Genomic DNA, 18637 nt, shown 5'->3' on the forward strand with positions numbered 1-18637 from the left:
CGGAGGGTTGCAGGTTCCGTGCCTTAGTTAAGGAATGGAGTAAAAAAGTACAGTGGGGCCTGCAAATAGTAGTTTAAGGCACGGTTTAGGAACGGTATAGGCACAGCGTTGTGGATGGCCTTACCGTGCTGTCTTCCAACATCCCGTTGTCGTGCGACTTCAGCCATCTCCCGATCTGCATGTTCTCAAACTTCTCAACATCCACGAACACAGTGGCAAAGTTATCATCGACTGAATGTCTATCTCGACCTCCCCCATCACATCACCCGCAGAGAACGTGTCGTAGTCATAAACTTCCTGTGGTTTCACACACGAAAAGATCATTACAACATGCAATGGCCTCAAGATCAGATCATGCAAGACGTAAAATGAGGATTACCAGCTTGATAGGACCGTAGTTCTGTGGAACGGAGAGCATCAGTTCCTCGTTCCACACGGGATTCAAGTTGCTGTCCGCCTCAGCTCTTTGGACTCTCTGCGAATGAGAAGAAACAGAGGAATTGCAGTGAATGGACGTATTTAATTGATTAGGCAGGTTATGATCGACTGACCTGCTTTCCAAGTTTCAAAACGACGTATGGGTCACTAGATAGCACATCTCGAACAGCTATCATTCTTGTCCTCATCAACACTACAATCTTACTTTGACACAATTTCCTCCCATCATCGATTACTCAAACCAGATCTGCTTCTATAAAGACAAGGCCTCAAACAATGAGCTTCACAATCATCATGAAAATCACATAAAAGAAGCAGCTGAAGCATTACATGGACGTGCCGAAGAGATTTCTGCAGCATGTGATGCCACTCATGGTGGCGGAGAAAAGGTCGTTGAGATCGCCAACTTCAATACAACGGCCTTAATGACTTGCAACAGAGATACTGCCTGCTAAATCATGTACATTAAATAATCACCAAAATAAGCAAACAAATAATGTGGCATTGTACGGCTCAACAACAGTGTCGGATACCTTTGGCGATGGAAAGACAGAGAATGTCAACTTCATCCTGTCTGGAATGACATAGTTGAAATCCGGTTGAAGAAATATCAGAACAATGTCACAATCCAATAGAATAATCACCCTCAGTTTGCATTATCAGACCCGTGGGAGGGATGTCACAGACACTGGACTTTACGTTGTTGGGGGATCCACTCGACAAAATAGGACAAGTTCTTGTTCTGCATGTTGATCATCTGCTCGTCAACTTCTTTGGGCTCATCTTGCCACGGAACATGGCTGAGGCAGTCAAGTACCTCCCGTGGCATGGGTCTGCAGCGCACATCACGTTCTTTGTGTCCAACATCTGCTGAGTGAGTTCGGGTACTGTGAGAAAGATCTATGTACTGCTGGGAGCCTCTGGAGGTTAAGGGTAGGTGCAAATCCAACCATGAAGAAATGAAGCAGTCGAAAGGGGATAAGGTTGACAGACAGTTTCCTGAGGTCAGAATTGAGTTGGCATGAGAAACGGAGACAGCATGTGATGCCACTCATGGTGCCGGAGAAAAGGTTGTTGAGATCGCCAAATGCAATACAACGGCCATAATGACTTGCATCAGAGATACTGCCTGCTAAATCATGTACATTAAAAAATCACCAAAATAAGCAAACTTACAGAAGGAGTGGAAAGCAGATATCATATAGAGCCTCATTATCCACAAACATACACTCATCCACATTCTCAACTAGCTGATAAACAAACAACGTGGCATTTTATGGCTCAGCAATAGTGTCGGATACCTTTGGCGATGGAAAGACGAAGAATGTCAACTTCATCCTGTCCAGAATGACAGTTGAAATCCGGTTGAAGAAATATCAGAACAATGTCACAATCCAAAAGAATAATCACCCTCAGTTTGCATTATCCTACACCCTTTAAACCCATCGTAGGCAGAGAATGAACTACATATTGAATTTCTTGCAAGAGAAGAAGTGATGAATTTGGTATACGTATGACAGAAGTAATTGAGACATCAAATACATAGTACTATATCTTTGTGAAGTGTTCATTATTACAAGCTTATAAACTAACAAACGGCAAGGCTTATGGTAAATTATGCCATATTCAAAATTGTATATTAAGTTCCATTAAATGCTATCTATCTCTGCATCTCTAAGTGTATGTAATTCAGACAAGCAAAGTATGGAATTCCATGTCATCAAATCCACACACTGTAAAAGATGGTCAAAATTATATATCAAATTCAGACTGAACCTAACAGTTAATCACCTAGGATGATTATTCTATACAGCTTTTCACTAGTTAGCAGATGGGCAAAACACAAACACATAAATATGTATATATGAGAATAACTTAGTGCAGTTAGTAACTAAACCTCGATCCTTAGGCGTCGCAGTACGAATTCAAATGTGGAACTTGAGGTCAGAGTTTGGCATGCAAGGGCCCTTATATCCTTCCTAGAACAGTCCTGCGAAATACGAACTAGCTCCCAGAGGGCTCCTCCGCTGATCATGTCTTTTGCATTGACCTCTGTGAAGAAGGTTGAAATCCTGTCAAAGAAATATCAGAGCAATGTCACAATTCACTACAATAATCACCCTCCGTTTGCATTATCCTACACCTTATAAACCATCGTAGGCAGAGAATGAATATCATATTGAATTTCTTGCAAGAGAAGAAGTTATGAACTTGGTATACGTATGACAGAAGTAATTGAGAGATCAAATACATATATCTTTGTGAAGTATTCATTATTACAAGATTATACACTAACAAAAGGGCAAAGCTTATGGTAAAATCTGGCATATTCAAAATTATATATGAAGTTCAATTAAATGCTATCTATCTCTGCATCTCTAAGCGTATGCAATTCAGACAAGCAAAGTATGGAATTCCATGTAATCAAATCCACACACTGTACTAAAGTTGGTCAAAATTATATACTCAAATTCAGACTGAACCTAACAGTTAATCACTTAGGGTGATTATTCTATACTGCTTTTCACTTGTCAGCAGATGGGCAAAAGACACACATAAATATGTATATACAAGGGGGTGAGCACATGGTCATCAAACAGACCAAACAACTCATTTTGTTTCTGACGAAATCACAACAGAATTCCAGCTTCAGATTTGGTTAATGATCAAACTGCAAATACATATTTGTCAATCATAACAAATCATACAAATTCCTATTATACAGGACTTTTCCAGTAGAATGAAATACAGAAATTTTAGGCAATATCAGAGGACAACAACTTTGCAGTTGTAGTTTTTACTTTAGGAGATCAGAAAGACATTGAACAATTCAGACGATGCATGCATGAGCAAATGTGAAATACCTTCTGCAGCTAAGTTGCCTTCCACTTTTACCACATATATCCGTGCAGTAGCATCCTCTGACTCAAGTAATGATAATATCTTTTGCAATCGAACTGTTATATCAAGAAGCAGATGAATACAATTACCGATACATGAAAAGTAATACAAATCCTCATTACCAGCACCATTGTTAATCTGCATGAGAGTAATACAAATCCTCACATAATCTTTGAGAAAGTGGCAATTGGCAACAAAAAAAAAGGTATTCACGCTTTATTTCAGATCTGCTTTGATTCCTTAATTTTATTGCCATGTAAATAATGAGAGGAGCAAGTTATCACAACTACAGGAAATGATGGTTGCAAACCCAAACTACCTCTGCATTAATAGCATGCTTTTGTTGGTCGATAGTCCACTTCTCAAGCTTCTTAGTTGAGTCCATATAATCCATCTGACATTTGGTTTTCTCCTCCTAACACAAAAGGTTGATAAAGGCCACAAAACTAAAAAGATCAAGTAGCTTCGAGAAATTTTTTATGGTTTTTTAAGGGATTCAAAATGGCATAAGTGATTAAGGCTGAAACTACATTTACTAATACATAACTAGACTGCATTATTTCTCTGTAAATTATAAACTCTATTCTAAATCAGAATGTTCTCCACTTTCATAGCCTGGTATAAATCAGAATGTGCACACATTATGATTGAACCTAATTTCAAAAAATAAACCACTTCTATCTTTTACATTTACTTAGATCTGGATCACAACGTCTGCTACTAACAACTCACCCTTGCCAAACATTATGGTACTTGAAGTCTCTGTTCGAGATGTAGAGAAGGACCGATTGTGATTACTAATGATGTTCTGGATGTCCCTGCGGCATAAGTACAAATCATATCCCGACTCTGTACGTATTGATTGATAGTTATAGGTTAAAACAATGTAACTATGAGCAGATATATATTACCCAATTTTTTAAACAGGTTATGCAAATGTGTGATAATATTGCTTCACAAAGTGTCATGGAAAATTACTGAAGTTGTTCAACGGAAGCTCACACATAATATACTTTCAAAACAAGCACTAACTCTGACCTCCAGATGAATCTTTAACTAGCCTTGTAAGCTTTGAATCTCAAACTGGGACGTGGGGACTGTTTTCTGCCAAGGGATTTATACATTTCCCTAAAGCACCAAGTGAAAGATATATAGACTTGGCTTCTTCTAGCATATGTCCCTTGCTTCCTTCAAGAAACAATAAAAAACTTAAATTACAATTCCAAATAGTTAACCACTGAACACAATATTAATCAACAAAGCGAGAATGGCCCCAACTGACTCTAATCTAGAGATGGGCATTAAACTTTTTAGATTCAGCATCAAGAAACTCAATCCAAGATCAGAAACAAAGACCAGAGGCAATTCATTCTAGTTATGGCCTCAACTAGGTTAAGAGGAGTGCTTGAAACTGATTTATGAATGCGTTCAGAACCAGCAAGAACTACCACGATCAGTCTGCCTTTACGTAGCATAGCAGGCCTCAAATTATCAATTGGAGCGATTTTGAGCATCAAGAGAAAATTCAGCCCTTTCCACTACAGACCTGTTCACAAGTACCTATACTATGACAAATGAGTATCAATGTTTCATAATTACAAAGGCCAAAATGTATAGGCAACCAAAAATAGTGTTATCAATACTAAGATTTACCATCAGAAGGGCAGGACTCCGAGAAGATTCAGTGTTAAGTTTAGTGTTGGCAACAAACCTATGTGCTTCACCAAAGAGTAAGAGTTGCATGAACTTTGCTGGTCTCTGATCTCCCAGACTGTCGCCCCTGGCAAAGAAACATCACCAGTTTTCTGGTCCTCAACAATTGATATATCATCATTTGTTGGGTTCAACAGATCCTGGATGTATTCTATATAAAGTTACAGAAAAAACTAATTCTATATAAGAATAGCACTTCAGAATATAAAGATCTTCGAGGAATAACTCAATCGGACAAAGAAAGATATCCATAATGATGGAACCAATATACAAGCATGCAAGTAGCCTGTTCAACCTGCAAGAATGAAACTGAGACAGAATCAGTCTCAGGTGAGATATTTGCAAGAATATCCTCCATCGCACGAACCATTATACCCCGAGCAGAGGTACCTTCATCGTCTCATCGTCCTATAGTATAAGTCTTCACGGTTCCGGTTTAACCATAAGTCATCACTGTCCCATTATAACCCTGTACAACACTCTGGGAAAGAAAAGAAACAGCATAGAATCTATAATCAAGAGAGAGTTCAAAACAGCTTCTGTGTACAAGAAAAGTATTCCATTACTTAGCATACTCTTTCAGTCTGATGATGGAAATTTTAAACATGAGCCAAATGCGGACATAAAAATAAGCCTATACATTTGCGCTTTTCTGTAATCTGTTAATATCCAGGAACACCTAACACACTGAGCCGTATTAGCACAACAAACTTGCTTCAGTATGAAATGCTCGATATGTTAAATAGTAATAAAGCTCTGCCAAGCTCACCTCAACAACAGGTTTGGCAGCAACTCTTTGGTATTCTGAGGTCGCAATCTTACAGCAACTCGGACTCTTCCTGAAACTGCCCAAGTAGCATACATGAATCAGATTTTGCTTAATCAAACAACATACTGAAGCTTAGAAGTCTTAGATTTGCTAACGCATAAGTGATCACTCATTAATTGGATTTCTCTTCTACTAACTGTATATGCATTCTATAAACATTTTTTCTAGCTTCCAAAAGAACATGAGAAAAGTCCACAAAATAATAAACATTAATATCTAGAAAAGATCATCAAAATGCCATAAAATTCTCTCCTCAGTCAGGTGTGTAACTAGTACTAAGACAGAGGATGGGGATTAAGCTCTCTGCCGCCACCGATGATATAGGATGGGGATTAAGCTCTCTGAGCAGCAATTTTGGCCGCCACCGATGATATGAACTCTTCAGCTCTACAGATTTCTAGAAAGCGGGGAAATTACAGCTATTGTCGCCGAAGCCAGAGCGGCGCATGGAGGGAGGCAATAGTCGAGAAGCAACCTTGCAATCAGTCACAATTCCCCGCCTCCTTGAGTCGCCGCAGTTGATGCCGTGCTCGTCGCAGATTACCTCCCGATCGGCATTGAGGTGGAATTGTGGATGATTTCTCTGATTTTCCTTGATTTTGGGGGGATTTTCCTTCTTCGATTTTACTAGTATTAGTATAATTTTAATGTACGTGCTATTAAAATAATCTCTATTCTCCCGGGAATAGAGAAATTTGAATGAATCTCGTTTAATTATCATTTGTAGGACTTGAAAGGGGTTTAAAATGCACATTAATTTCATTTGTAGGACTTGAAAGAGGTTTAAAATGTACCTAAAAATCGTTAAAAAATAGTGAAGCATATATATTTCAGTGAAGTATTTTAATATTGATTAAGAAGATTAAACTTGTATTTAAAATAAAAAACTGAAATCTTATGGTCATTTTGATAAACAGAGGACATCAAAACTAAAGTAAGTTTATTTGGTTTGAAAATACTAATTATTTGACACTTACGACTATGAAGTTTAATGAACTAATTATTTTGGAATATCTATATTTGACATATTTTCAAGAGTTTTACACGTATAAAATAGAGTATTAAATAAAATTGTTGAATAAGACGTAGATTCAATCAAACAAATTGAGACTTTACTATCCGATTTATACATAAAATAATTAAAGAAAGTTAACAAAATAATAAATCCCGTACCCAAAATCAAGGAGAATCAGAGCAATCATCCACATCAATGCCGCAACCAGAGGGTTTTTTCTTTTTTGTTCTAAACTAGAACTTAGGTTCTTTATTTGTTCTAGACTTTTTTTTTGTTCCGGATTTGGGAGAGACGCATGACTCTCATGCGTCTCCTTTTAATGAGACGCATGACAGTCATGCGTCTTTCATAGAGACGCATGAGGGACATGCGTCGTTAATTTTTTAATTTTTTTCGGGCAAAGACGCACGAGGGTCATGCGTCACTGGCAAAGACGCATGATCATCATGCGTCGCTAATTCTGACCTGGTTCAAACAATAAATGAAATAAGCACTTCAAATGCGGTGATGATAAGCACGTTGGGTGACATGACACCTGAACCAATAATTGCTAGTCCACTAAGATAGGTAAACTCCTAGAGGGCTGATTTTCTATCCGACAAATAAAGGGTGGTGGACCATCCTAGCCTATCACGTTATTATATTGTGAAATGTGTGGTCAAATCACTGGACAAATACATAAAATAAGGGGAGGTGGACCATCCTAGCCCATCACATGATTTATGGTGTCAAATGTGTGGTCAAATCACTGAACAAAAACCAACAAATTAAAGCAATAAAAACCACTGACAACCTGAGCGAAGCAACAAAAATAGCGACGCATGATGATCATGCGTCTTTGCCCGTGACGCATGACCCTCATGCGTCTCTGCCCGAAAAAAATTAAAAAATTAACGACGCATGTCCCTCATGCGTCTCTATGAAAGACGCATGACTGTCATGCGTCTCATTAAAAGGAGACGCATGAGGGTCATGCGTCTCTCCCAAATCCGGAACAAAAAAAAAGTCTAGAACAAATAAGGAACCTAAGTTCTAGTTTAGAGCATCTCCAATGCTGGCGGACGTCAAATAGCCGTCAAATAGCCTTCACACTGCCACATCATCAGCACTACAATTCTCCTGCCACATCAGCTTGCCACATCAACTGGACATCAAATAGCCATCAAATAGCCTTCACACTACCTATCCACATCACTAATAACAATTATATAATTTAATTTACAATTGTATCAACATACATAATTTAATTTACGAGACAAATACGGAAAATTCGAATAATAATATTAAAATTTAAAAAGTACATTACTTTTAAAAAAAAGTACAACAATTTAAAAAAATTACAAAAAGTAAAAAGTACATTAATTTAAAAAAGTAAAACAAAATCACTCATCGCCGCCGTCCTCGTCTCCGTCGTCGCCCAACGCTTCTTCACTGCCGTCGCCGCCGCCTCCGTCGCCACCTACGCCGCGGCTATTCCCGCCGGTGTCCCTCCTCATCGCCTCCAGTTCTTCACGCTGGCTCTGGAGCAATACGCGAAGAAAATCCTTCACCTCGGGGTCCACCGCCGCTTGGAAGTCGGCTAAGGTCTTCACCATTTGAGCGCGCGTTTGTTGGCGCGCGAAGAATTTGAGCTCCTCGGTAGACCTGCCGAGGGGGGATGCCGAATGGACATCCTGGGAACTCGGTGTGCCCCCCCTCGCAACCTGCTGCGCCCGCCTTTGCCCAACCGGGCGAGGTCGGCGACCGAACGACCGAGGAGTCGGGACCTCCTGGGCCGTCTCGGGGAGGTCTGACGAACCACCGCTGCTGCCGCTATAATCTCCGGTATAGTTCAGTCTCTGCCTCTTCGGCCAGCCAGCGTCGACGCCTGCCCGGAATTTCTCCGACTCGTTGAGCACAACGTAGCAGTTCCAGTAGGTGAACTCATAGTACTTCTTATCCGGATCGGGGTAGGCTCTTTCCGCAATCCTCCTGCAGTCTTCCTCTGTTTGGCCACTGGTCTGCATGCGGAGGGCGTTGGCGTACAAACCCGAAAATCGAGAGACGCCAGCCCTGATTCGGTCCCAGCACTTCCGGACCTCCTCCCCGGTGCACGGTCTCCCTTCAGGGCAAAATGCCCTGTAGGCTGCAGCTATCTTCGCCCACAAGTTGACGATCCTCTGGTTGTTTGAAACGAGAGGATCGTCGCAAACACTCACCCACGCCTTGGCAACCGCAACGTTCTCCGCGTCCGTCCACTTCCTCCGGCCCCGGATTTCGGCGCGGGGCTGCGACGACTCGCCGACCTTCTTCGCCTTGCCCTTCTTCTTACCCCGCCCTACTCCCTGGCTTTGAATGAGAGTTTCAGAAACGTCGTTAATATCAAAACCCAAGTCCGCTAAGGAGAAGGTCTCCGAATACTGTGCATCCGTTGGGGTCGATGTGTGCGAAGAACCGGTGGAAAAATCAAAAGTCGGCCGATAGGCGTTGTCCCCCCCGTGCGTCGCCTGCGACTGTGGAATCATATGTTGCGCCGGTGGCATCATCTGCTGCGCCGGTGGCTGCATGCCGGGTGCCCACCCCGGCATCATCTGCATAGGGGGCTGCATGCCGGGTGCCCACCCCGGAATCATCTGCTGCCACGGGTACACGTTGTAGTACCCGCTCATTGGAGGCCAACCACCTCCCCCAGGAGCCGGGGAAGTATGGGACCCTGCCCCGGGAGTCGGGGGCGTCTGAGACCCTACACCGGGAGCCGGGGGAGTCTGAGACCATCCCCCGGGATTAACTGGAGTACCTTCGTAGTTGTTCTCCATTGCTCGTTATTGATCTTGTACAGAAAGTAAGGTAGAGAGAGAGTACTCGTTAAAACAAGTGGTGCGAATGAAAATGAGGTTCAACGCGCGTATATATTGTGTTTTGCGAAAAAAAAAAAAATATTTAAATCCGACGCCGGTTTGGCGCCGATCCGGGAGCCACAATGGCGCCCGTGAGGATCGGCGTGGGAACCGGCGTCAGCGCGGGAATCGGCATGGCGACGCCGATTTTGACGCCGATTTCGCCCACGCCGGTTCCAATGGTTCGGCGTCAAACCGGCGTGGGCGAAAAATCGGCGCTCCGGTGGTGACGCCGACCATTGGAGATGCTCTTAGAACAAAAGAAGAAAAAACCCCGCAACCAGATCGGCGCCAAATTCTGGGAGGTAATCTGTGACGATCACGGCTTCAACTGCGGCGACTCAAGGTGGCGGAGAATTGTGACTGATTGCAAGGTTGCTTCTCGACTATCGCCGCTCTGGATTCGGCGACAACAGCTGTAATTCTCCGCTTTCTAGAAATCTGCAGACCGCTGAAGAGTTCATCATCGGTGGCGGCCAAAATTGCTGCTCAGAGAGCTTAAGCCCCATCCCCTGACTGCGGAGATAATTTTATTGCATTTTGATGATCTTTTCTAGATATTCATATTCATGTTTATTATTTGTCGCATGTTCCAAATTAATGAGTGATCACTTGGTACTAGTTATGAGTTAGCAAATCTAAGACTTCTAAGCTTCATTATGTTTTTAGACGTGACAAAACTACTTGAGAAATACAGTATATACTTTTTGATTAAGCAAAATCTGATTCATGTATGCTACTTGGGCGGTTTCAGGAAGAGTCCGAGTTTGTCGTAGTATAGGTACATGTGGAACAAGTCTGTAGTGGAAAGGGATGAATTTTCTTTTGACTACAGGAGTTTGGTCTAGAGACTTGAGATGGAAATTGATAAATTTATGGCCGAGAATGAAAAGACAGCAAAAGTTGTATGAAAATTAGGTTGAGAGAATCAGATTAGAAGCACAGGAACGTGTCGCTGAGGCTGAAAGGAATTATGTGGAATCCTTAGAGGTATACATATGCCTTAATATGCCTATGAAATTCCTGAATATCTTCTTGCATTTAGAATACTGTTTAGAATTTACAGAGAAATAATGCAGTCTAGTTATGCATTGGTAAATGCAGTTTCAGCCTTAATCACTGTTTTCATTTTGAATCCCCTAAAATACCATAAAAAAATTCTCGAAGCTACTTGATCTTTTTAGTTTTGTGGCCTTTATCAACCTTTTGTATTAGGAGGAGAAAACCAAATGTCAGATGGATGATATGGAGTCAATTGAGAAGCTTGAGAAGTGGACTATCGACCAACAAAAGCATGCTATTAATGCAGTGGTAGTTTGGGTTTGCAACCATCATTTCCTGTAGTTGTGATAGCTTGATCCTCTCATTTTTTAAATGGCAATAAAATTGATGAATCAAAGCAGATCTGAAATAAGATGAGAATACCTTTTCTTTGTTGCCACTTGCCACTTTCTCAAAGTTTAAGTGAGGATTTGAATTACTCTCATGCAGATTAACATTGGTGCTGGTAATGAGGAGGTTGTGGAGCTAAAACGGCTGCTCAAAGATGAAGTTTGTCTACGAAAAGCAACTGAAGATGAAATTCACAACTTAAGTAATCAGCTATTTAGATTTTCAAAGATGGAGGTATGGACTGTAAGATATAAGTAAAATAGTTTGATCCTTGGATGTGTAGCTACCTATGACTAACTCTTGTTGTGTAGTAGGCAGGTGGAAACTCTGATGGCTCTAGCCTTCAGCAAGAAGAAGTGAGATATTTACGGAGTGAACTGGCACAAATATCTATTGAAGCTAATCTAGTATGTTTCGTATTGACAAATGACTAGTGTTTTTAGTGGTTAAAAGCATCTTACTGTGACAGGTAATTTTTTCCCTTGCATACTTCTATTTTAAAGTTATCCCGTCGGTGTCTGCTCTGATTGTCCTAAGCTCTGAAGCGAAAGGCTTCTAGCTAAAATTTTACATTGTATTTTGTGAAAACGAATACTTAAGTGGTCTATTCTGTTTTTAATAGGTGGAATTTGGTGATAAAGTTGATTCAGTATGGGAATGCTTAGTGTGTTATTCATTTTCAAAATTTAGTACATAACTCATTTGTACATCTTCTTGAAAAAAAGAAGCCATTCTTAGGCTGCACTTTTCAACTTCCCCATGGGAATCATTTCTTAGACTGCACTTCTATCCATTGGTAGTTGATGGATATAATGTGAATGAGTCTTTCTTTTCTATTGAGGCCAATGATTTGAGGTTGGTTTCCCGAGTTCAATGTTCCCGGTGAGATTGCATATAATAAGATGAACTTGTTTGGATCTGCAGAAGACAACTCCACTGATTCCTATTTGTTGAAGGAGTATTTCTTGTTTGTGGTGTCGAATTTGGTGGTTGTGAGCTTCGATCCATCCAATGGTCGTTTGGTTTTGTTAATGCTATTGAGGGTTGCTGAGGTGGGGAGTGGTCTGTTTGATGATTCTGTGAGAAGAGTTGGGGGTGGCCGTGGCGGGTTGGAGTTGAGAAAACAAGGGATGGAGGCGGTGTATAGGTTGAATGTTGGTGGTTCGTCTATTAGGCTTTGGAGGGCTTGAGAGATGGATTCAGGCTGCATGATCAATGCAGACACTGGCACTGTGCCTAACACCAAGGCTAATGTAACCTGTGCCAATCCGAACGACACTGCTGTGGCTCCTCTACTATAATCGCTATCCTTCAGGGGTTCAGTACTGCTAATGGTAAAGGGTCATCAACGAGCTATCAGAGCACGAACCAGCCAAATGGCACCGTTAGGTCCAGGAGGAGTTTCACGTTAGCTGGGAGATTAGACAAATAAAATTATCCTACCCGATCATGCTTGAGCATATTGTGACTCAAAAGATCGAACCCGGTCAATCGACACCTCTTTTTTTTAGTTTAATCTTCAAAGTAAGACTCACAAAGGATGATTGAAAACATAGAAATTCGAAATTAAGTTTTTATTCCAACATTACGATTTACAACATTATTATCAAAGTACATAATCATGATGCCTACAAAACAGAAGTTACAATTCTAACATGGGTCATAACAAACACATTTTGAGTTACAATTCTAACATGGGTCATAACAAACACATTTTGAGAAAACGCAGTCACCAAACTCACTGCCTTCATCACGACAATTTGCGTTGCACAAGTCGCTATTAGCAGGTGGTTCTGCGCAAACCCCCTGATCCAAGTCGCTTGATACTATGCAGTAATCTACGTCAGTCATCATGATCTCCTCTGCAAATGAAATTAGTTAGTATGAATAAAGATGATATCGATATATTTAGTCATATTGCATTTGGATTACATCTAATTTCATAAAATATTGATCCAAATGGGCGTGCTCAGTATAGCATTAGTTGTCCAGACACATTTTTCCACGTGGTGTGTCCAGTCAATCACAACGGTGATTGGCTCGACGTGTGTTTTGTCCACAATTTTTTTACGCTCGTTGCAATACTTTAAATAAAAAAGGTTAGAGTAATATGTTGGTGATAATATTTTATAAGACAATGTTAATTGAAAATGATGTGCTATGAGATAATATATGTAAATGAAACGAGAAATTTTTTTTAGTATATCTGGTAATAGGTGATAACTTTTTTAAGTAAAAGAGAATATACATTTACCTACGAAACGGAACAACATTGTTGAGAGACTTGACCAATATGCAATTATTTACTCCGTATAATTTATAATTGCAAAAATCAGAATAATATACTTAATTCAAATTTATAATCGCAAAAATCAGAACTTGATTATTATCCAAAAAAGAATATAATCGCAAAAATCAGAACTTGATTATTATCCAAAAAAGAAGAAAGAGTGTAAACTTACGAGAAGCTAAAAGGCAAAAAAGAAAGAGAGAGAGAATTGAGAATTGCTTAGCCATTTTGAGAGTAGGATTTTTAGGTTGATATTTGATATGATTACATTCGTTGCCCTTTTATAGAGTGGAGAATTGCACAAATTGAAGAAAAACAATAAAGCTTATTTTAGTCACGTTTTATAACTTCTTTCCATTTTTTACAAGGAATAATAAAGCGATTAATCTTCTTCTAATCCCATTTTTTAACAACTTTCTATTTTGTTTTGAGTGGAGAGATTATGTTGTTATTCTTTACAAATGCACTCATATCGAATAATAAACATGACAAGAGTTTGATACTATAATAGTAAGATATTTTTCTTATCAGGGATATATGCTTTATAAATTTCTAAAACTTTTATCAAATTATGATTTTGCATAGAATCTTTAAAATTCATTTGTAATTACCGGATTATTAATTTGTTCATCCTCAGTTAATTAACGGTTGCATCCTACACACAAAAACTGACAAAAGTCTATGAAGAAAATTGCATTTCTAATTGCAATATTAGTTGTGGTATATGCTGCTTTTAATCGTGAACTTAGTTAATAAGAAACTAATCATAAATTTGTATGTATAGTTCTCAATAAGCATATAAGTGCATAATGTTCAGTTTCAATCTATGAAATTGAAATTGCAAATTTATTCGTATTTATTCATATGTGAAATATTGTTTTATATAATGTCGTGATTCTCATATAGAGTTATTTATTCATAGGACAAAGAAAATGGGCAGGCCGGCCCGACTTAAGACGCAAACTAGCATGATGGGCTTGCACGAAGGAGCTCATTCAAGATAAAAACTTTGGGATAATAATAATTTAGATCATAAATTTGATCGAATATAATAAAATCTTACTCCCTCCGTTCCATAATAGATGTCACACTTTCCTTTTTAGTTTGTCACACAAAAGATGTCACATTTTCTTTTATGGAAAAAGTTTTGTCTCACATTAATATAAATATACTATTTTCTCTCTCCATCTAAAACACAAAACAACATCTCTTAAAATCATGTGGGACGAAGAGAGTATAAGATTTGAGAAATTAATATTCAATCACAAACATTTTTAAGTTTTGACAATTGTATCATCCGTGTATAAAATGTCGTCTTTCAATGATTCTTAAAATGAGATAGTTTCGAGAAAATATATTTTCCTTTATTTTTTTTTTCATTTTAATGAAACAACATTGTTTTAATAATCATCAAAAGACAAATTATAACAAGCATGGAAAGTTGATCAAAACCCAATACATAAATAAAACTAAATAATAATATTGATATTATCATTTTATTTTCGCATTAAAGTAAAAATCTAGGTCTCTATTAGACCATCCCTAAAAGCAACACATTAGGTCAATGCGTGATAAGGCAAATTTCGTGCATTGGTTACTAATAAGTTTGCCTTGATCATTATACATTGGTAGACTTGCAATCGATAGTGAGTGAAAATGTCTAAAGAAAGCTTTTACGATGAGTAGGGTAGGACTATTCTTATACTGAGAGGCCAGGATGGAAGGTATTTCAAATGATTCCTTAGGCTATTTCAATTACCTGTATCAGAGTTATTTGAAATTGTGTTGTTTTTATGTCATTGAGACTGCCACAATATATGTTTTATGTCATTGAAACTGCCAGCAATTCAAATATATGTTTTATGTCATTGAGACTGCCACAATATATCTCCGAGAAGGACATGAGCAGATGGTATGGGTGATTGACCTCGCGAGTTGGTCATTATCAGACACGAGCGTCAACGCCTGTTTGGATTCCGTCAATGTGCTACTAAACAACTATCATGAGACACTAGCTGCGTCATATCTGTGCAACTCTACTTCAATGTATTAAAAATTATGGGTTGTTTGTTTTCTCGTAGTCTTTGAAATTACAACTTGAAAATTACTTTTCCATTTTACATCATAACTTATGAAGGAAATGTAATGTATTGCAGACTGTTAGATGTCATTTGAGATGATAATGGATTGAATATATGAGAAGTTTAGGAGATGTTATGTGGAAAAACTAAGAAACTCTTTATTTCTCAAACTTCTCAAGATGTACAAAATGGTACAACTCTCTCATATTTATAGGCATCCACTTCTTATTCTATAATTCTCTACTTCATTCTTTTATATTCTAAATATCTAGATTTTTCTAATAAAAATCAATATTTTTAGATAATGTCTAGTCCATATTCTAGAGAATTTTAACTCTAGTTAATTCTACTAAAAAAATATGTGCATTATCTTTTCCAAAAGCGGGTAAAACGCCCAAAAGTCAAGACATAAAATGAGCTTCATCACTCGTTCATTATAGATTAATGCTGAATTGATCGGAACAAATCAACATACATAAACTTTCACCAATTAATATAATTTTCATTTTTGTTTAGATTTTAATAAAAGAATTTTACGTCCCACATAAAATACTGTTCAAAATTAAAACCTCACGTATCATTAAACCCTATTTGATGCCCCTACATCTTCTTTCTTCACTCGTAATCTCTCTCTCTCCAATCTTCTTCTTCTCTTTCTTCACTCGTAATTTCACTCTCCAAACTTCCTGCTTTTGCTTTTAGAATCGAAATCTTCTTCTTGCGTTTGTTTCACTTTATTATGTATTAGAATGCCGAAATCTCATATGGCATATCATATTGGCATCAGAGTTACCTATCCGGTGAAAGTGGTCAGCAAAGTAGTCCGGTGAAAGTGGCCAACAAAGTAGTCCAGTGTTTAGTTGGATGAGCAGTCAAACATATTCTTAGTATTTAAATGCATGTATTATGATATATTATTTTATGTTAGTTGTGATGGTTTCTTTAGGTTTTAAACTAACTTTTTCTGTGTTTTAATTTTCTTAATGGTTCTATATGTATATGCATTTTTTCTCTTGGCATGTTATGACTATGTGAAAGATGAATTTCAAGTTATATATTACATTGACCAAACGACGAAACTAATGTTAGCATTGTTGTGTTAGACATCCTTTACCTTAACTGGAGGCCACTTTTGCAAATGCTATTCAAGTATCGCTTTGAGGTTGTCATTTCTTGTTTGGTGGTACTTGTTTGTTAGTGTTATCCATAGTCATACTTTCTTTTGTTTGTAGGAACTTGAGGAATCATTTGATGAGGTGCCAGGTATCAAGTTCCTCTATATAAATTTGTCGACTAATCTCAAGCTTCTTAAAGGCTTTTTAAATGATTTTGTCAAGTCAAGGTTAGTTGAACCTTTTCGTCTCCAAGCATTATTTTAAAATAATATTTTTGTTATTATTTTTCTTATGTTGAAGGTTTTGTTGAGTCACTTTTGGCACCAATGAAACAACCCCTATGGTAGGAGTAAAAAGAACTAAGATGAAACAAGTGAAACCAAACATCTTGAAAAATCCATTAACAAACTACACAATTTTGGTCTAAATAGTTAAGCTTAAGCATAGAGTATATTTTAAGTTGTAAGATAATGAAGTACCTTATCAGGCTCTACAATGCCAAAGCAAGCATGGAAAGCATTACTAGTAACAAGTAGCGCTGCTTTGACCTCCCAAACCTAGATATAATAATCAAGAAACCTAGATATTAAAAGATGTCAGCATATTTATACTTTTGCACAATTCAGAAACATTTTAGATGTGATCAACAACAAACAAAGAGTATAGATACCTCTGAGGATTCAAACCAATGTTTTAAAAACCGGACCGGACCGGCCGGTTCGACCGGTTCAACCGCGAACCGGTAGGCAGTCCGGTCCGGTTCACCCCTAAAAACCACTAGCACATTGAACCGCCGCGAACCGGTGGAACCGGCCGGTCGGACCGGTCCAACCGCGAACCGGAAACCGGTTTTTCAATTTTTCAAAAATTTTTTTTTTAAAAATTTGTTCAATTTTTCAAAAAAAAAATTTTTAAAATTTGTTGTTGCTAAGACTTGAACACATGACCTCATCTCTAAATATCAACTTCTTTACCACTCCACCACATAATCATTTTGAATTATTATGAACATTAATTATCCTTATACATTAAATCTGAAATTCTTTTTCCACCAAAACTAATAATTCATATTAGTTTTGTATTCTTTTAGGATAATTCATTTTAATTTTATATTCTTTTAAGATAATTCATTTTAATTCTATATTCTTTTAAGAAATTGTTAATTATAATATATTTCTTATATTTTAATTATATTTTTACAATCACTATATTTTACAATATAGGAGTTTATAATTATACATAGACTTTAATACTAGTTTTTAATATTGTGTATTATAGTTTATTATTGTATTCAAACTTAACGTCATTAAATATTCTAATATACTAATATAAGACTTGTTTTCTATAATAATACAATTAAAAGTATAATACTATAATATTTATTGATAAAACATGTAATTAAATTTTATTATTTATAACTAAATAAATAAATATATATGTATAAACAGTATTACGGTTCAACCAATGGTTCGACCAGTGAACCGGTTGAACCAGTGAACTAGTAACGACACCGGTTCGCTGGCCGGTCCGGTTTTTAAAACATTGATTCAAACCAAACATCAAGACTAGTCTCACTCGAATACTTATATGATGTCTGCATATTCTTAAGGATGAAGATTTGGTGCATCTCCAACTCCAAGAGGTGATGGTGTTGAAGAATCAAGTGGTGATGTTGTTGAAATATTCTCTTCTTTTAAATTTAGTATCTTTCCCTAGAACTTAATTATTTATGTAACACATGTCTAACCCACCAGAAAAATATTGACATACAGTGGTTCTTTTAAAAAAAAGTAAAGTCAACTCCGCTACGGCATAGAACACTAACTAAACACCAAACTACTTTGCAGATCAACTTTCATCGGACTACATTGCATATCAACTTTCACCGGGCTACTTCGTTTATTTATTTCTAAACGTCTCTCGACTTCTAATTGAGGTTGCTTGGCATTATGGAAATTTCATTCAAACTACATTTTAATTAAAATAA

The 18637-nt window shown here is 37.9% G+C and overlaps 2 protein-coding genes across 27 annotated transcripts; one reads left to right on the top strand and one right to left on the bottom strand.

Moving 5' to 3' along the window:
* Positions 1-6563, bottom strand: LOC121756407 (probable ADP-ribosylation factor GTPase-activating protein AGD13). 21 transcript variants are annotated; one of them, XR_006040931.1, is made up of 15 exons: positions 6299-6562; positions 5822-5897; positions 5628-5731; positions 4993-5533; positions 4788-4899; positions 4378-4527; positions 4072-4157; positions 3659-3754; positions 3303-3395; positions 2336-2510; positions 972-1567; positions 769-886; positions 552-691; positions 380-475; positions 1-297 (listed from the first exon to the last, which is right to left on the bottom strand). XR_006040931.1 is itself a non-coding variant. In XM_042151953.1 (5 exons), the coding sequence occupies exons 3-5, from the start codon at positions 624-626 to the stop codon at positions 160-162; spliced, it is 309 nt and encodes a 102-aa protein (XP_042007887.1). In that variant the 5' UTR covers positions 627-691; positions 769-886; positions 972-1570; the 3' UTR covers positions 1-159. The 21 variants fall into 21 exon arrangements, 1 of the variants encoding a protein (XP_042007887.1); XR_006040940.1 differs by having other exon boundaries at positions 4993-5347; positions 5443-5533; positions 5628-5897; XR_006040941.1 differs by having other exon boundaries at positions 4993-5361; positions 5443-5533; positions 5628-5897.
* Positions 6564-10070: 3507 nt separating this feature from the next.
* On the top strand, positions 10071-12749 carry LOC121754109 (kinesin-like protein KIN-UA). 6 transcript variants are annotated; one of them, XM_042149453.1, is made up of 4 exons: positions 10071-10762; positions 10988-11092; positions 11264-11398; positions 11479-12749. In XM_042149453.1, the coding sequence occupies exons 2-4, from the start codon at positions 11009-11011 to the stop codon at positions 11596-11598; spliced, it is 339 nt and encodes a 112-aa protein (XP_042005387.1). In that variant the 5' UTR covers positions 10071-10762; positions 10988-11008; the 3' UTR covers positions 11599-12749. The 6 variants fall into 6 exon arrangements, 5 of the variants coding, with proteins under 5 accessions (XP_042005387.1, XP_042005390.1, XP_042005388.1 ...); XM_042149456.1 differs by having other exon boundaries at positions 10988-11083; XM_042149454.1 differs by having other exon boundaries at positions 10071-10190; positions 10527-11092.
* Positions 12750-18637: the final 5888 nt, after the last annotated feature.

This window comes from Salvia splendens, chromosome 11 (assembly GCF_004379255.2).
Source record: "Salvia splendens isolate huo1 chromosome 11, SspV2, whole genome shotgun sequence".
Classification (NCBI taxonomy): Eukaryota; Viridiplantae; Streptophyta; class Magnoliopsida; order Lamiales; family Lamiaceae; genus Salvia; species Salvia splendens.

Coding starts and splice junctions, on each gene's coding strand:
- LOC121754109 (XM_042149453.1), top strand. CDS start 11,009: ATGGATGATATGGAGTCAATTGAGAAGCTTGAGAAGTGGACTATCGAC. Junction 11,093..11,263: donor TTAATGCAGTGGTAGTTTGG/GTTTGCAACCAT, acceptor ACTCTCATGCAG/ATTAACATTGGTGCTGGTAA. Junction 11,399..11,478: donor TTAGATTTTCAAAGATGGAG/GTATGGACTGTA, acceptor GTTGTGTAGTAG/GCAGGTGGAAACTCTGATGG.
- LOC121756407 (XM_042151953.1), bottom strand. CDS start 626: ATGAGGACAAGAATGATAGCTGTTCGAGATGTGCTATCTAGTGACCCA. Junction 476..551: donor TTTTGAAACTTGGAAAGCAG/GTCAGTCGATCA, acceptor TCTCATTCGCAG/AGAGTCCAAAGAGCTGAGGC. Junction 298..379: donor ACTACGGTCCTATCAAGCTG/GTAATCCTCATT, acceptor GTGAAACCACAG/GAAGTTTATGACTACGACAC.